Genomic DNA, 14,171 nt, shown 5'->3' with positions numbered 1-14,171 from the left:
AACCGTGAATGGAATGAAAATGCAAAAAAATTCTTGAACCAACATATCATCATCCGTTTGAGGGATGGAAAAATCCCCATCATACCGGGTGACCGACGTATCCTCGCACAAGCGAGACAACTGAGCATCGTGGCAGAATTCACGCCGCGTTCCTACCTTAAGACATTTCGCCCAGATCGCATAGATCCTGAGACCAGTGCAAGGCTTGACAAGGAGTACTCCGACATCCCCCGTGCTCTGGAAAGAGCCTTCTTAAACGATCTAAAGGTCCCTAAAGCTGGTTTCTATATTGGAGGAGATTGGAATCCTGTTATCGATCTGATTCGACGATTACCTTATTTGCACGACGTGAATATATTTGCTTTTTATGGTGGCCCGGTCGAGCTTTTTGAGGCTCTTTCGCAATATCACCCTACTTGTCGAGTGTCTTTCTGCAGCACTTTGTTGCATCGACACCCACTTCGGGAGGGTGGTATGTTTCCTATTATTAACACGGTGTGGCTTTCTTCACCAATGCTCTATGCTGTCCATTTGACTGTTTTAGAGGATAGTGATAGGATGCCGCTCTTTGTGCATCCGGATAGGGTCTTGCAGAATATTGTTTTACATGCGCCTAATCTCAAAAAGATCGCATTACGGATTGACGGTCGACACTGCGGTTATACCACGAGAGGTCAACTCGACAGATGCAAAGTTGACGAGCAAGCCAAAAGTGACAAATTACCTGGACCTGCTAGAATAGAAACCATGTCATGGCCTCTTCATACCGAAATGACAGCTGACCAGTTCAAGGATTGGCAAACAATCAGCGATTTTAGTGTTCTGAGATCGTTGAATGTTGGCTGTATTCGAAACTCGACACTACTGCAGTCTATCGTGGATGATCACCCGTTTCGACAGCTAAGGCGACTCACAGTTGTCCTACTTCCACGAAAAGATGACGATGGCCCAAAGTTCTGGCAAGATGCAGAGTCGATGTTCAGTTCGCTACCCCCCTTAAAGTATCTTTGTTTACTGGGGATGTATACTCCTGAGTTCGCCAACAAAGTGATTGGCTATAAACATGGGCAGACTCTCTATGAATTGGGATTGTATGGGGAAATAGGACCTATGTCAGGTTCAAGAAGCATATATCCATATAAGCTCTGCAGAATGGGGCGGGTTGGGCCTATATTTTCAACTGAGCATGTGCAAGAGTTGACAAATTATTGTCCATCTCTCCAGAAGCTATGAATCTGTGTACAGCGATATGCAGGTCCCCAAACAGATATGTCGAGTGCTCTGGGCCGGTTTCCATCCCTCGAAAAGCTCGGCATTGTGTTTAACTGCTTACCACAAGTTGGTACCAACGGAATGCCAGTCCCGCCACGAGAATTGACTGAGTTTGAAAAGGGCATGGCATCGGATCATTTCACGTGGGGTAGTGATGTTTGCCCTAGATGGTTCATTCGGGACTGTATGATCAACTGTGCTATGAGCGAGAGCTTTGTCAAGAAATTCTTCACACAAATACGCACTTCTCAAAAAAATCTTGTCCAGCTTGTCATGCAACCTCTATTTGGCCAGATAGACCAGCATACTGAATTGGACCACGACTCTTCTCTCCGCTGTGTAGGAAAGAGATTCATGGAATATGGCGTTTTTCATAGATTGGCATCTATCTGGACGGTCAAACAAGACAATTATACAGAGCTGCATGCGATACGCGCGGAGCCCTTCAATTTCGACTTCCTCGATGGGAAATATCCAGATGAGATACTATCGATTTTTCGTTCTACAGGCATATTGGAGAGAGTGGCAGCCGTCAACGCTTAATGGTGATTGAGCAGATCATAGAGGCAAAAGTGTTGCGCGATTGGGATCACTCACACTGTCGATCAAGGTCGAATTGATGCACTGGTAATCCCTAAAGTCTTCGGCATAGAGGGGGGAGACAGTGATGGGCCCTGGGTCCTTTTTTGGAATGTAAATAAGTCCGATACATATACCTGGATAAGATTCATAGCCCTAATCATGTGGAATGGGGCAATAAACCCTGGAAGGCTCGGAATTGACAACCATAAGTAATGGACTCAAAAATTGAATCCAGTGATAAACCCAGAGTATCCCCGCGAGCTCAAGAGTAAGAAGGATCCATTAATCACGGCGCATCACAATTAACAATACTGATCAAGTAACTTGCTTCGATCAATGTTCATGCTCACGTAGTAAAGGGCTCGGAATTTATACGCCAGTAGCTTATTCAATTATCCTCTAAAAGGTGGAAATTCAATTTATATCAATTGATATTTGTGTGGTCATGACAACCCCGGAACACCAACTGAATTACCTTATGCTCGCCGGAGATACTGAACAAAACATTTTCCAAGGCTCTTACTCTCCGGCATGCTTGAGCAGCTTCCCGCTATGAGTCCATCGCTTAGCAGTATCGACAACATTGACTATTCCGCTGGCACTGGTTTCGGCTGTGAGGGTAGATTTCTCAGTCCCATAAGCCTTGGCTTCGCGATTTCCCATATCTGTTTGGACCCAGCTATTTATCTTAGATATGAGAATTTTGTTTATGGATTAGTATGTGATAGCTTACCCCGGGTCTATGATAAATGCATTCAGCCATTCATCTTCTCCAGAGATAGCCTTAGTGTACTAATGCACTAAAGCCTTCGTAGGAGCGTACGCAGCGTTTCGTATTAGAATGAAATTTCTGCGGAGAAAAGTGAGTAAAAGCTTCCAGGCATGCCTATAGCGCTCATCAGCATAGGTACTGTCTTATTTTCCCTAACTTATTATTATCACTCAAGTCAGCACTCCTTCCCAGCTTAACAGAGATGGATACTCTCTTACCGTGAGACAGGCCGCACTAGATCTAATACTGATTTATTTAGGCTCTTTGGCTTGCTTCGGAAGACCCTAAAGAGCTTAATACAGATAAATAAATCCGTACACGTTGACCTCTATATGTTCCTGGAGATCCGCAACTTTCATATCTGAAACGCGAGGCTAACTTAAGGAAATTCCAGCGTTAGTAATAAGAATATCGATATAATAAATGCCCTTTACGGAGAGCTTATCCACAGCCTTAGCAGGATTAGTAGGAGAGGTAGTATCGATCTGGATTACTAGTAGATTAGTTCCCTTAGCCCTAGGGATACCGATCAAGGCTTAAGATATACGATGAGTAGGATCCCGAGTTACGGCGATAACGGTATAGTTAGGTCTCTGGAGGTATAGTTCTAGAATACTCTTGCCTATACCGCAGTTAGCCCCTGTGATGAGAACGACAGTTTACGACATGGTATAGGTTTAGGGTCTCAGGGAGAGAGAAAGAGTTTAGGAATATAAGGTGGAAGGATAGATCTAAGTAGAGGAGACGCCTTTAGATAGCGAGAAGCACTATTTATAGGAGATACTCGCAGTCATGGTTCGTCTCATACCTCCGCCGCTGAAATCCGAGCGTAATAGTAAGGTGAAATAGTTGAATAACGCTAGATCAAGCCCTAGAGGGACCCGAAGAAGTGTCGTATTTAAATTATAATAAGCAAACTTAACAGTATTAGTATCATATAGCAATCTATTATAGTAGGATACAATAGAGCGTCTAGCGGTCCGATAGGTACTTACGGGCCGATGTTTTCTACGGCCCGTTATGCTCAAGCTAAATATATAGACATTTCAGATATCTCCGATCCCTTTAACGTGTTTCTCCATTGCCACTGGCAGGTTATTGAATTAATCATTATTCCCTAGTAAATCTTCCAGTATTTCATCAAGAAGGTTATAAGGAAGACTGAGATGCGACTCTTCCTCAAGAGCATAGAGTGTGCAATCTTTGATCACCTTCGCCGCCTTTGCCGCCATTAGAAAAGGCGCATTAATGTCTTTTTGACCATACCACAAGCCGATTCGGTTACAATCAAGCTCCTCCAACTCGAATCCCCATTGTCCCAAGATACCCAAGTCCCACGCAGGACCTCTACTGCCGCCCCTGAAAGCCTCTTTCATACTCTCTACGACGATGCATCTAAAGTCCAAGTCATCCAGGCATCTAATATCTCCCTCACTCTTGCCCTCCATCGCTTTCATAAACGCCGTCTCCGATTCTTTCGAATCGGTTGTTTTTATCACAGCACCGAACTCCCAGTCCATCAATTTGGCCATCACGGATGTCGGCAGCCAGGTCCCTGCAAGTAACAGCGCCTTAGCCGGCAATGACATTCCCTGCATTCCCAGACTGAACGGATATACCCCTGACACGACCGATACGCCGAGCAGTCTCTCGCTGGGGATTTCCTTCGCGCAGGCTAACGCGTAAGTAGACCCACCCGAGTCGCCTAGCACGTAGAAATTTGGAATTCGGAGGTGATCAAGGAGGGCAAGAACATTGGCGGCGAGACTTCGCGCTGAATTTTAAGCCAGCCCTCAGTAGGATGGCTAATATTCAGCATGCATGCAAGCTAGAATTCTCAGGCATAAAAAAGGGCTAATGCAACAGTCTTAACTGCTCCGGATCCCAAAGCTACCTGTACCCCACAGACATCTCCAAGTTCGGGAATGTCGCTGTAGGTCGGTGGCAACGGTTCTCGACGCACAAGCTCGCCAGTCGTCACGCAGCCTAGCGGAAGGGCCCGACCCAAGCTTGTTATGAACTAATGGAGGAAAATGTTAGCATGGAGGCTTATTCCAGCAACACGTAGAAAGCACCTTACTTCTATTCCACACAGCTTGCTTTGATAACCATCAAGGGGCGCCTTATAGGCAGCAAATAGGACCATATCAACAATCTGCTCGCGCTGGCCGACTTCAAACTGAGTAGTATGAGTTGTGGACATGGCGATGTCCAGAAAATTAGAATTTTCACTGATGCGTTCTGTTGAGCCGTCTGTGAAATTGAAGATAAGGCCCTTCATAGTTCGCTTGTATGCTTCCACATTCTCGAAATCGCCATAGGCCTGGACTTGGGAGAGCTGCCGACCGGAGAGATTCACGAAATACGCCGGAGGCTCTAGAACACGAGGGAATGGGTTACGAAGAACGGGGAAACTACTGTGACCGCCGTTCCGGCGCTGCTCAAGACAGTATTTCCCCCGTGGCCAGTCGAGCGGTGGATGGCGACCAACCCACTGGGTGTGTTGCGTAAAGTCGATACCAGGCCCATGAGCATGAATAGGGCGAAAGTTTTGATCTGCTATGATTATGGAAAACATGGTGATGGTTTGATCCTTGAAAATAGAATCAGAGCTTTGTCACGCGAGAGTCTCTTTTTGAAGAACGTACTCACGCTAAACTCTCCTGCAATACCAACGACCTCCTGTCCAGAATTGACTCGTAAAACCTGCACTATATCACCGTCGTGCAAATTTCCGAGAACATAAGCGGGCTTCGACGGGCTATTCTGAGTGACAAACCCAATACCACGGATCCTACGCTCCTTCTCGTTAAGTACTGGGCTACCAAAAGATAGGCACAGACCAAGGATCACCTGTGGCGAATCCAAAGTAATCTGGTTGGTCAATTCACTTCGATTTCCGAACAATCGTGCGAAAGTTTCGTCCAGAAGCTGGAATTCGACGCCGACAATCTGACTATCAGCTCCGAAGTGGGCGATGATTTTGTTAAGGTGGCTCCTTTTGACAATATCTGGAACGAAGTAGACGGTTGACGCTGCTCGGGGCATCTCGCCCAAGTCTCGTGAGATGAAGACGGTGCCGCGAGAGCTTAACTTGCGCATTTCAGTAGGGACAATGCCGGTTACAGGTCGAACTGTTGCATGTCGGGCCTCAATGTCACGAATGATTTGTTCACTGTTGCTCCATATCCGGCGTCTGTTCCTGAGTGTCATCGAGTCTTTCACAGAATCGACGAGGCTGTCATTGTTATCGAGCTTCCCACCGCCGGGCGCCGAGGTTTCTCGTATTAGACGGAGAAGTTTATCGAAGGGATAGACCTGGGTTTCCTGTCGCAAGACTTCTGCTAAGGCTTCACCTCCACACCAAGGGACATCCAAAAGCATGCGGGATCTCCAAAAGCTTTGAGGCAAGTTCATCGAGAGTTCTCTGAAAGCCGAACATGCCAAGAACAGACTGAGCACTGATTTTGTGGGCAACATTTCCAATACAAGCAAGCGGACTTCGATCGGGATGGTCGAAAAGGCGGAGTGGAGCTTTGAGTCGAGACCTGAACCCACTCCCTTATCGCACTTGATATTGAATGACAGGCCTTTTCTTGAGGTCTCCAATGCGGCGGTAACAAATGGCCGTATATCAAATTTCCTTTGAGGATTCACTACCGTCCACTGTAACCGAATTTAATAACTTCACACACGAGAATACCACACAAGTCTGCTGCAACATACCTCTGTATTCTCCACGGCATTCCAGAAATGTTTGTCTAGTCGATGATGTGGGCGAGATGGACCGTCGAATGCATTGCCAAATCCCCAATCGTACTCTTTCGAGTCACGTTCTTTGCCACTGACTTCGAAGACAAGCAAGACTTCACTTAAATCCAATGGCCTGGCCGCCCCCACCACTGCCCCATGAACACTTCTCAGAACTTGCAAGCAGGCATCGTGAACTAAGTATCCTTGTGATTTTACGAAGTTGCAATCGAGAGGGGCATGAAGCTTCCAAGGTCCGTCTTCCCTATCATAGCGAACACGCCCCTATGCAGAGCATAAGAAGTCAGCTTGACGCGCGTTTCAGCTCATGAGCTATGGCTGGAGTAGAGGGACTCACGATCGGAGTGAGCAGTGTGTCGCTCCGCAAGCCTTCCGCGTTCGCATCAGGGGTATCCTCCCCATAATGGGAAATCATGCGAACTTTTTCAAGCCACTTTCAGCAGCGACCATGTATTTGTTAGATCTTGGGGTCAACACGAACCCCGCTGCCCGCAAAATTAGACTCACGACTCACCTTGATGTCCTGGAGGCGTATTAATTTTTGATCGTACCCTTGTCGCGATGCACATGAATTATAGTGAGGTTCGTCACCCTGAGAAAGGTCCTACAAATATCTACTGTTAACTGGCAGGGTCAAGTAGTCGACTCAGTGCATACCGAGACTCGAAATCCCCCACGCGGGCAATCACAACGGTCGTCAACAAGCGTATTGACTTCATTTTCCCACTGATCACCTTCTGAATGAAAGGTTGATGCTTTCACAATTCTCTGCCACGTCGACGCGCCGCCACAGATGTAGCAAAAACATTCCTTCGAGGGTTTGGCTTTCTCAGCTTCCATCTCCCTCTGATATTCGAGTACTCGTTTCATCAACGATTCATACATCATGGCAGATGCAGACTCAAGGAGGGGCGGATGTAGACTCGACACACAGTGAGGGAGAAAGTGCCACGGTGTGTTGGGTGACTTCACCTTCCCAGTTTCAGGCACATACGCGCTAAGCGCCTGCTTAGTCGGGTTAATCAGCAAGCTTCCTTAGCCTGGCCCCTGGGCCACAACAAAATACAGTATGAACCCAGTGTCCACGGTGGGTATGTTTTTAAGTTTGAGAACCCCTAGACTGTAGAAATTCTCTTCCTACAAGTCTTCCCATGCTGTTCGACGCTGACCCGCTTCCAGTGCGTGAAACATTGTGAATCAATTAATAGAATATGCGGAGAAATGTGCGAAGTGTGAACATGAGAAATGCGCTGAACGCAAAGGACCGGCCAATAGGGTGTCTCAGTTTACATACCTGTATATTCGTGTACGAGAATCAGCTCAGACTCCGTTATGAGAAGCGGACTAATAGCCCAGTGCAAATGTCAAGGTGGTCCGAAGTTGTGTAGCAATGATCAAAATTGTACTATATGTAACCACACAGCATGTTCTTACTTTACTTTTGTGAAATGATCTCAAATTGCTTTTCTCGTCTACGTCTCCATCGAGGAACGATGATTTGTAGCCCAACAGCCATAGTTATGGTTCCGACGGTGAAACAGACAAGGTAAACATAGTATCTAGGGTTCGAAGAGTGTTATGCCAAGGGTCCCATCACGCCCTCAGATCATGAAATTCGCAAGCAGGCCCGACATTGACCTGAGCCCCGAAGAGCGCAAGGCCTGGCAGGAGGGCAAGGCGAGGCGCCGAAGTACGACTTGGAGTTCTTCCTGGTGGAGACACTTCTCCAGCACTGCTACCCAGGCATGAAGATCGCTTCTGAGATCTGGGAGGTCCATTGCGGAGTGTACTACTTTGACGAGATCATCTTGGCCGACCCGACTAAACACGCCCATCAATCGCAGTCGTACCACGCCGACATTGGCGACATCTCCCTTGCAAAGCTAATATCGGTACGTGCTGTCCGCAATTTCCACAGTTTCCAAGCAATGGTGCTTCGATATATAAGTCGAGGAGATCTTTCACAAATTTGGGCACACTTTGGGCAACGCTGTTGTAGGCCATCTGAACAGTTTCCTCATGTAGATAATTCGAAATATTAATCCGCGCAAAGTGTGCTACAACCTCCTTCAAAGTTCTGGTTGATGTAGGAGGCAAAGCGTATACTTCCGAAATGGATTCAATGAATTCGATGGGATCGGATAGGAACTGAAGCCTCCTCTGGTATTTCTCAACACATAACGCGAGTAAACTCTTGACGATGTATTTGTCAGCCAAGACAAAGACTCGGGCATGGAGTTGAAGAGCCGAACATGACGATGGCGGCTCTGTCTCATAGGTCCGGATTGTGTCGCTATAGTTTTCCGTGTAAAAGAAGCTGAGCAGTTTTCCAACAATGAGTTTTTTATCGTCCAAAAACTCGTAGACGGCAGATGACGCCTCCTAGATGAATCAGAGCTCCTCATGGGTAGCGCTATAGTAAGTTACTGACCTTGAAGTTGCCAATGCAGGCGGCATGAAGTACATCCGATTGAGAGCAAACCACAACTTTATGTACGTTGATCCTTTCTCCCTCGCAGACAAGGGCCAGATCTGTGAATTCGCCAGATTTTTGACACCTAATAATCCGTTAGCCTAGCCACTCAGCACTTCCTAGCCAGTAGTTGGATTCATTCGCGAACCGTGAAAGAGCTGCCAAGGCACCCTGGGATTGTATAGAAATTTCCTCTTCCATTCTGAGCAGTTATATTTCCATTTGGAATTATATAGGTGGCCTTTGATGCAGGGCTTTTATGGCTGTAATAATGTCGTCCCCCCAGCGCCTGGAATATCTATAATCCCGATCCCGACACTCATGACGATAGTGATGTCGGTTATGGTTTCGCCGGGCTCCGAGCTATGTCAACAAGGTGGCCGGATAGAGGCTGATATATTTGGGCTGCCAGCATATCTTTCGTGGTCTCATCTCAGGTGAGAAAATTGAAGACAGTTAAAGGGTTAATTGAACAGAAAAAAGTTGCCCTCGCCGATATCTACAAGAATATATTATCGATCACACTAGCAATGTCGCCAAGAAGCTTCTGGAGAGAGATTTTCGATTCCATATTGAAGGCTAAAATTCGATTTCGGGAATTATTAGATGTGTCGCCTACTCAGGGTGCTGAGAGAGTCGCTTCAGGAGCGGAGGCAGCAAAATATGCCGCCAATAATGTAAGGAAGATATCACAACGGTTTCGAACTTAACGATGCTGGGCTTTAGACTTCTCCTCTGCCTTGGCCTTCTTCCTAGCTTCCGCTTCCTTCAAAGCACGAGCCTTCTTCTCTGCTTTAGCCTTCTTCCTGGCTTCCTCTTCCTTCAAAGCACGAGCCTTCTTCTCTGCTTTAGCCTTCTTCTTCGCTTCCTCTTCCTTCAAAGCACGAGCCTTCTTCTCTGCCTTAGCTTTCTTCCTAGCTTTCTCTTCTGCCCGAGCACGAGATTCCTTCTCTGCTTTGGCCTTCTTTCTGGCTTCATCTTGCTTCAAAGCCCGCACCTTCTTCCTAGCTTTCTCTTCCGCCAGGGCATGAGATTTCTCGTCTGCCTTGGCCTTCTTTCTGGCTTTATCTTCCGCCTTGGTTTGAGCATGTGGTTCGGCTTTGGTTGTGCGGCTTGGGGTCACTCCCAATTCAGCCACCCCATTTCCGTTGATTTCATCCCAAGAATCTTTACCGTCATTATGGTTGCATTGCGACTGACGATATCGACCGCCTTCATTTCCACTCTGGCTTCGCTCAAGCAGCGCGAATAAAAGGCCAATTAAAAGCAACGTGATGTATTGAGTCAAAACGAAGAAAATCAACAGAGCGAGCACGACGATTGAGGCGAATTTGACGGTAGCGGCCTAGGCAATGTTGTGAGCACTGATCTAACAACCATGACCAATTCTCTCGCCGGACCTTGATTTTCAGGGGCCGTTTGGTATGCTTAACTGATTGAAGATGCTCTTTCGAATGACCCACTACTTGCAACAGCCGCAGCTTATCTTCACAGCGCCCTATTTCTCTCCATTTCTTCTTGGAGTTCCGTGGTCCGTATTTTTGGGTCCATATTGCTGCTTCGTCTTCAGGCCATACCTCGTAGGAGAATTCTTCAGATTCTTTTACCGTTGGATGGACCATCATTATCTTTTGCACTGCATATTCACCGATCAGGCCTTGAACGATAGGCTGCTCGATTGCTTGGTAATTTGAAAGCCCTGATGGATGGAACCGCTCAGGGGGGGGAGGTGAAAGCAACGTGACTTTGTCACCCCTAGCTATGTACCAAGCGAATATTGCCGAAGCTCCATGTACATACTGACCCCATTGATGTGGCGTCTTCGATGATTTAAGGCAATCTGGGTGTAGTTCGTCCATCAGCGAGCCCATTGCTGTGGTCAACGTCTGCATATGGTGTCTGTCAGCCCATTCTTGGGCCTGGGAACGAGATACGCCACTCCAAAGGACTTGACCGTTGTAGAGCCACTTATCAGACTGGAATTGCTTGAAAATCTCTGCTGCTTCCTTCATAGACATGTATTGCGTAAAAAATTGGATAAGAGGTAGTTGACTCGATATTTGGTTCGAGAACCACAGCGAGGTATCTTTGACATCCATTAGTGGCCTTTAGAAATTAGAGATTTATGTGGTCCGGCTCCCTGAATCTGCTACTGTAATAAGGAAGGGAAATAAATACCTGAAAAATATGGGAGGAGACTCCTGTTATCTCTGAAAGAAGTGTCTTGACGTCACGACTCCTGTAGGAATGTCTTTGAGAAGCGGTTCTCGGTATTTACCTAATTGTGTAATTTGTTTGCACATAGGTAGATATGGCACATTGGGCAGTAATAGTGCATTAGTATATAATTAGATGATTATATGAAGCTCTCACATCGGCTTCCAACTATCAATTACTTATGCTGTCATAGGATATTTTCAGTACTAGTAGGCCTATCCATTTGCCTAGGCCACATATAGGATTCCATAGCAATGCAAAAGGTTTCATAGTTGCCTAACAGAAGTCACCTACTATAACTACTTTCCACAAGTCACTAATTTACCCCTGATCAAAGCGGTTAGTTCCTACGTTAATCCACCGACCTCGACACAAAGACCTTTGTCATGATTGTCATTAAATCATCTATACTGGGGTCGTTAGAGAGAAAGCTCCAGCCAGCTTAACGTTACCAATTCGAGAGTCAAATGTGAGGTTTCTTGATGAAACTATAGGTTCTGTGTGGAAGTCCGAATATTATAATAGTGCTGCCGTATATTGAGTTTGACTCAGATCTCCACGTTTACGCAATCAGAGTAGAATATTCTTGCCTGCCTCTGGTTCTTTCATCTGTTTCTGCAGTTGGACTTTTTTAGCAGGAAATGCAATCGTGATATTTAATCAAATAGTCGTCAACTCCAATCTATGTACTTGTTTCTGTTTCTTTGCTTGAATCAAGGCTTCAGAAGAGGCTTGCCCATAGTCTTACGACCCTCCAGGTCCTGTCAAACCAACATTAGCAATTGAGAGAGAAGTATTGATTGAAAACAAGCGGGTACTAACCTTGTGGACTTGGACAATGTCCTCCAATGGGTAGATCTTGTGGATCTTGGTCTTCAGCTCGCCAGACTTCAGTCGACTGAAGAGCTCGTTGGTGTAGTATTCAAACTCCTCACGAGTCTCGATGTAGCCGAAGAGAGTAGGGCGAGCAACCTTGACACACTTGGGAGAGATTTTCCTGTGCAACACTAATGAGTTTCGTCATCCAGACACAACGGGGATAGAAACCATCGAGGACGTACGGAAGAGGAAGTGGAGGCACCGGTCCACTGGCATTGCCAAACCAGACAATAGTACCCTTGCGCTTGACAGCCTCCAAGCTGCCCTCCCACGTATCCTTGCCAACCGAGTCGTAGACAACATCAACACCACGGCCACCAGTCACCTCCTTCACCTGCTTCACCCAGTCCTTGCCCTCCTCGCTCCGGTAGTCAATAACCACATCCGCACCCAGGCTCTTGACCAGCGCACACTTCTCCGCACCGCCAGCGGTGCCGATGACCTTGGCGCCAATCGACTTCAGGATCTGGGTCATCAGGAAGCCCGCACCTCCAGCTGCCGCATGCACGAGCACCCAATCGCCCTTTTGTACGGCGTAGGTCTCCTTCACGAACGACAGCACGGTCATGCCGCTCAAGAACGAGGCCATCACGTCCTCATCGCTAACGCCATCGGGGATCTTCACCGTCTTCGCTGCTGGCACGGCCGTGTACTCGGCGTAGCCGCCAGTCGCGAGCCAGGCGACCCGATCTCCGACCTGGAAGCCGGAGGCATTGGGTCCAACGGCGGCGATAATGCCGGCTCCTTCGCGGCCTAGCACCTCGGGCTTGGGCGATGCGTATAGGCCAGTTCGGAAGTAGGTGTCGATAAAGTTGACGCCGGAGATATTGTTGCGCACCAGCAGCTGGCCCTCCTGAGGCGTCGGCACTGGCTGATCGGTTTTGAACTGCAGCACCTCGGGGCCGCCGGTCCGCTCGACCAGGACGGCCTTCATAGTGGTGGGGACGGACATTCTTCTGATGGAGGTGAACGGAGAGAGTGAGGAGAGCGAAGTGGTTGCGGCGAGAGGCGGGGGAAGGTGATTGCGCAGAGCTGCGAGACGAAGAGTGGGCAGGGACATGGACCTTATCGAGCAGGTTGGGGGTGGAAAGGAGCGAGGGTCCGGCTGGTCAAATACCCCGGCGCGTCCTCGCCCATTTGTCATCGCATCCCCGCAATCGAATGATGTGCGGAACGCACGAAACGGCGGGTTGCCGTGCTCCACTACGGACTACGGTTGATTCTCGAGCTCTCCACGGTTAGCCAATCACTGATGCTCTTGTTCATTCTCACTTGTCCTATGCAATTCGGATTTTCCATCTCCCTTCTTCAATGGTTTCATCGCCTCTATCATCGCCATCGCAGATGCTGTGCCAACTCGCTCGGATGTCCGAATGTGGGGAGGGCGGACGCCATTCCGTCGGGTCTGCAGAGCCGTCGGAACACGAACGACAAACTGCGTCCAATACTTTGAGACTTGGACAGCTACTTGGGAGGACATGACAGAAACCACGAGATCCCGCAGCGCCTAGTGAGACTTAGCCGCTCGCATTAAAGAAATGCTGCTGCACAGGAGGCTCCCATCGCATCGACGCCCCTCTAGCCAGTTCAGCTGCCGAGAACCCCAAACAGTGTGGGGGTCCATCGCAAGCAGATAGTGGCTTGGTCATCCCTTTCGATGCCGAGATGGGCAGACCTGACGTCTGCATTCGCCCTTGAGCCTCTTCAGTAACTTGTGAGACTCCGCAATCCAGCCGGGCCGACGAGGGGGCCTATGACGCCTCCAAGAACCTCTCTCCCCCCGCCTTCGTGCCTCGGTCGATGGCTGGGCAGGATCGAACCAGCGTCCGGCATCCTGCACCCGATGCCCGTTGGGCTAGGGGCCAGGGTGGCGCCGTCTCTGCATGCACTGCTGACCACCTGAGGAGGATCGCTGCAGTCGCCCCGCGTCGTGCAGCACTTTACACACTGCACCGGCCCACAGTGAGCCTCTAAAAGCCCTTTGGCCGAGTATCTTCAAACACTCACCCCCACACCAGGCAGCAGGCAACATGAAATCGGTTGTTTTCAGACCTCGAGGATCTCTCGTTTGATCGTCTCTATTTATACTGGCGAGAAAAACTGAAACTGCTGAAACAAATGGAGACTCTGCCCATCCGCTCTTTGTATGCCCAATAGTCGAAGAAAGGCCCTACAGCCACGTCCCCTGGCCATGGTGCTTTTGAT

General features: G+C 48.3%; 4 protein-coding genes across 4 annotated transcripts; all 4 read right to left on the bottom strand.

Annotated features, from left to right (window-relative positions):
• Window positions 1-3,729: 3,729 nt before the first annotated feature.
• Window positions 3,730-6,812, bottom strand: N7482_006937 (uncharacterized protein; the record flags this gene model as incomplete). The annotated part of the gene is made up of 6 exons (XM_056689062.1): window positions 3,730-4,400; window positions 4,532-4,646; window positions 4,707-5,219; window positions 5,279-6,292; window positions 6,353-6,661; window positions 6,735-6,812. The coding sequence occupies 6 exons, from the start codon at window positions 6,810-6,812 to the stop codon at window positions 3,730-3,732; spliced, it is 2,700 nt and encodes an 899-aa protein (XP_056541491.1).
• A 1,406-nt stretch (window positions 6,813-8,218) lies between these two features.
• On the bottom strand, window positions 8,219-9,071 carry N7482_006936 (BTB/POZ domain-containing protein; the record flags this gene model as incomplete). The annotated part of the gene is made up of 3 exons (XM_056689061.1): window positions 8,219-8,779; window positions 8,829-8,955; window positions 9,019-9,071. 3 exons carry the CDS (start codon window positions 9,069-9,071, stop codon window positions 8,219-8,221), a joined length of 741 nt encoding a protein of 246 aa, XP_056541490.1.
• Window positions 9,072-9,576: 505 nt separating this feature from the next.
• Window positions 9,577-10,888, bottom strand: N7482_006935 (cell envelope integrity TolA family protein; the record flags this gene model as incomplete). The annotated part of the gene is made up of 3 exons (XM_056689060.1): window positions 9,577-10,215; window positions 10,448-10,625; window positions 10,671-10,888. The coding sequence occupies 3 exons, from the start codon at window positions 10,886-10,888 to the stop codon at window positions 9,577-9,579; spliced, it is 1,035 nt and encodes a 344-aa protein (XP_056541489.1).
• A 912-nt stretch (window positions 10,889-11,800) lies between these two features.
• Window positions 11,801-13,026, bottom strand: N7482_006934 (quinone oxidoreductase family protein; the record flags this gene model as incomplete). The annotated part of the gene is made up of 3 exons (XM_056689059.1): window positions 11,801-11,848; window positions 11,910-12,084; window positions 12,149-13,026. 3 exons carry the CDS (start codon window positions 13,024-13,026, stop codon window positions 11,801-11,803), a joined length of 1,101 nt encoding a protein of 366 aa, XP_056541488.1.
• Window positions 13,027-14,171: the final 1,145 nt, after the last annotated feature.

The sequence above is a fragment of the Penicillium canariense genome (genome assembly GCF_028826845.1).
Source record: "Penicillium canariense strain IBT 26290 chromosome Unknown utg000004l_segment0_segment0, whole genome shotgun sequence".
Lineage (NCBI taxonomy): Eukaryota > Fungi > Ascomycota > Eurotiomycetes > Eurotiales > Aspergillaceae > Penicillium > Penicillium canariense.
This window is presented reverse-complemented; position numbering and strand designations above follow the sequence as displayed.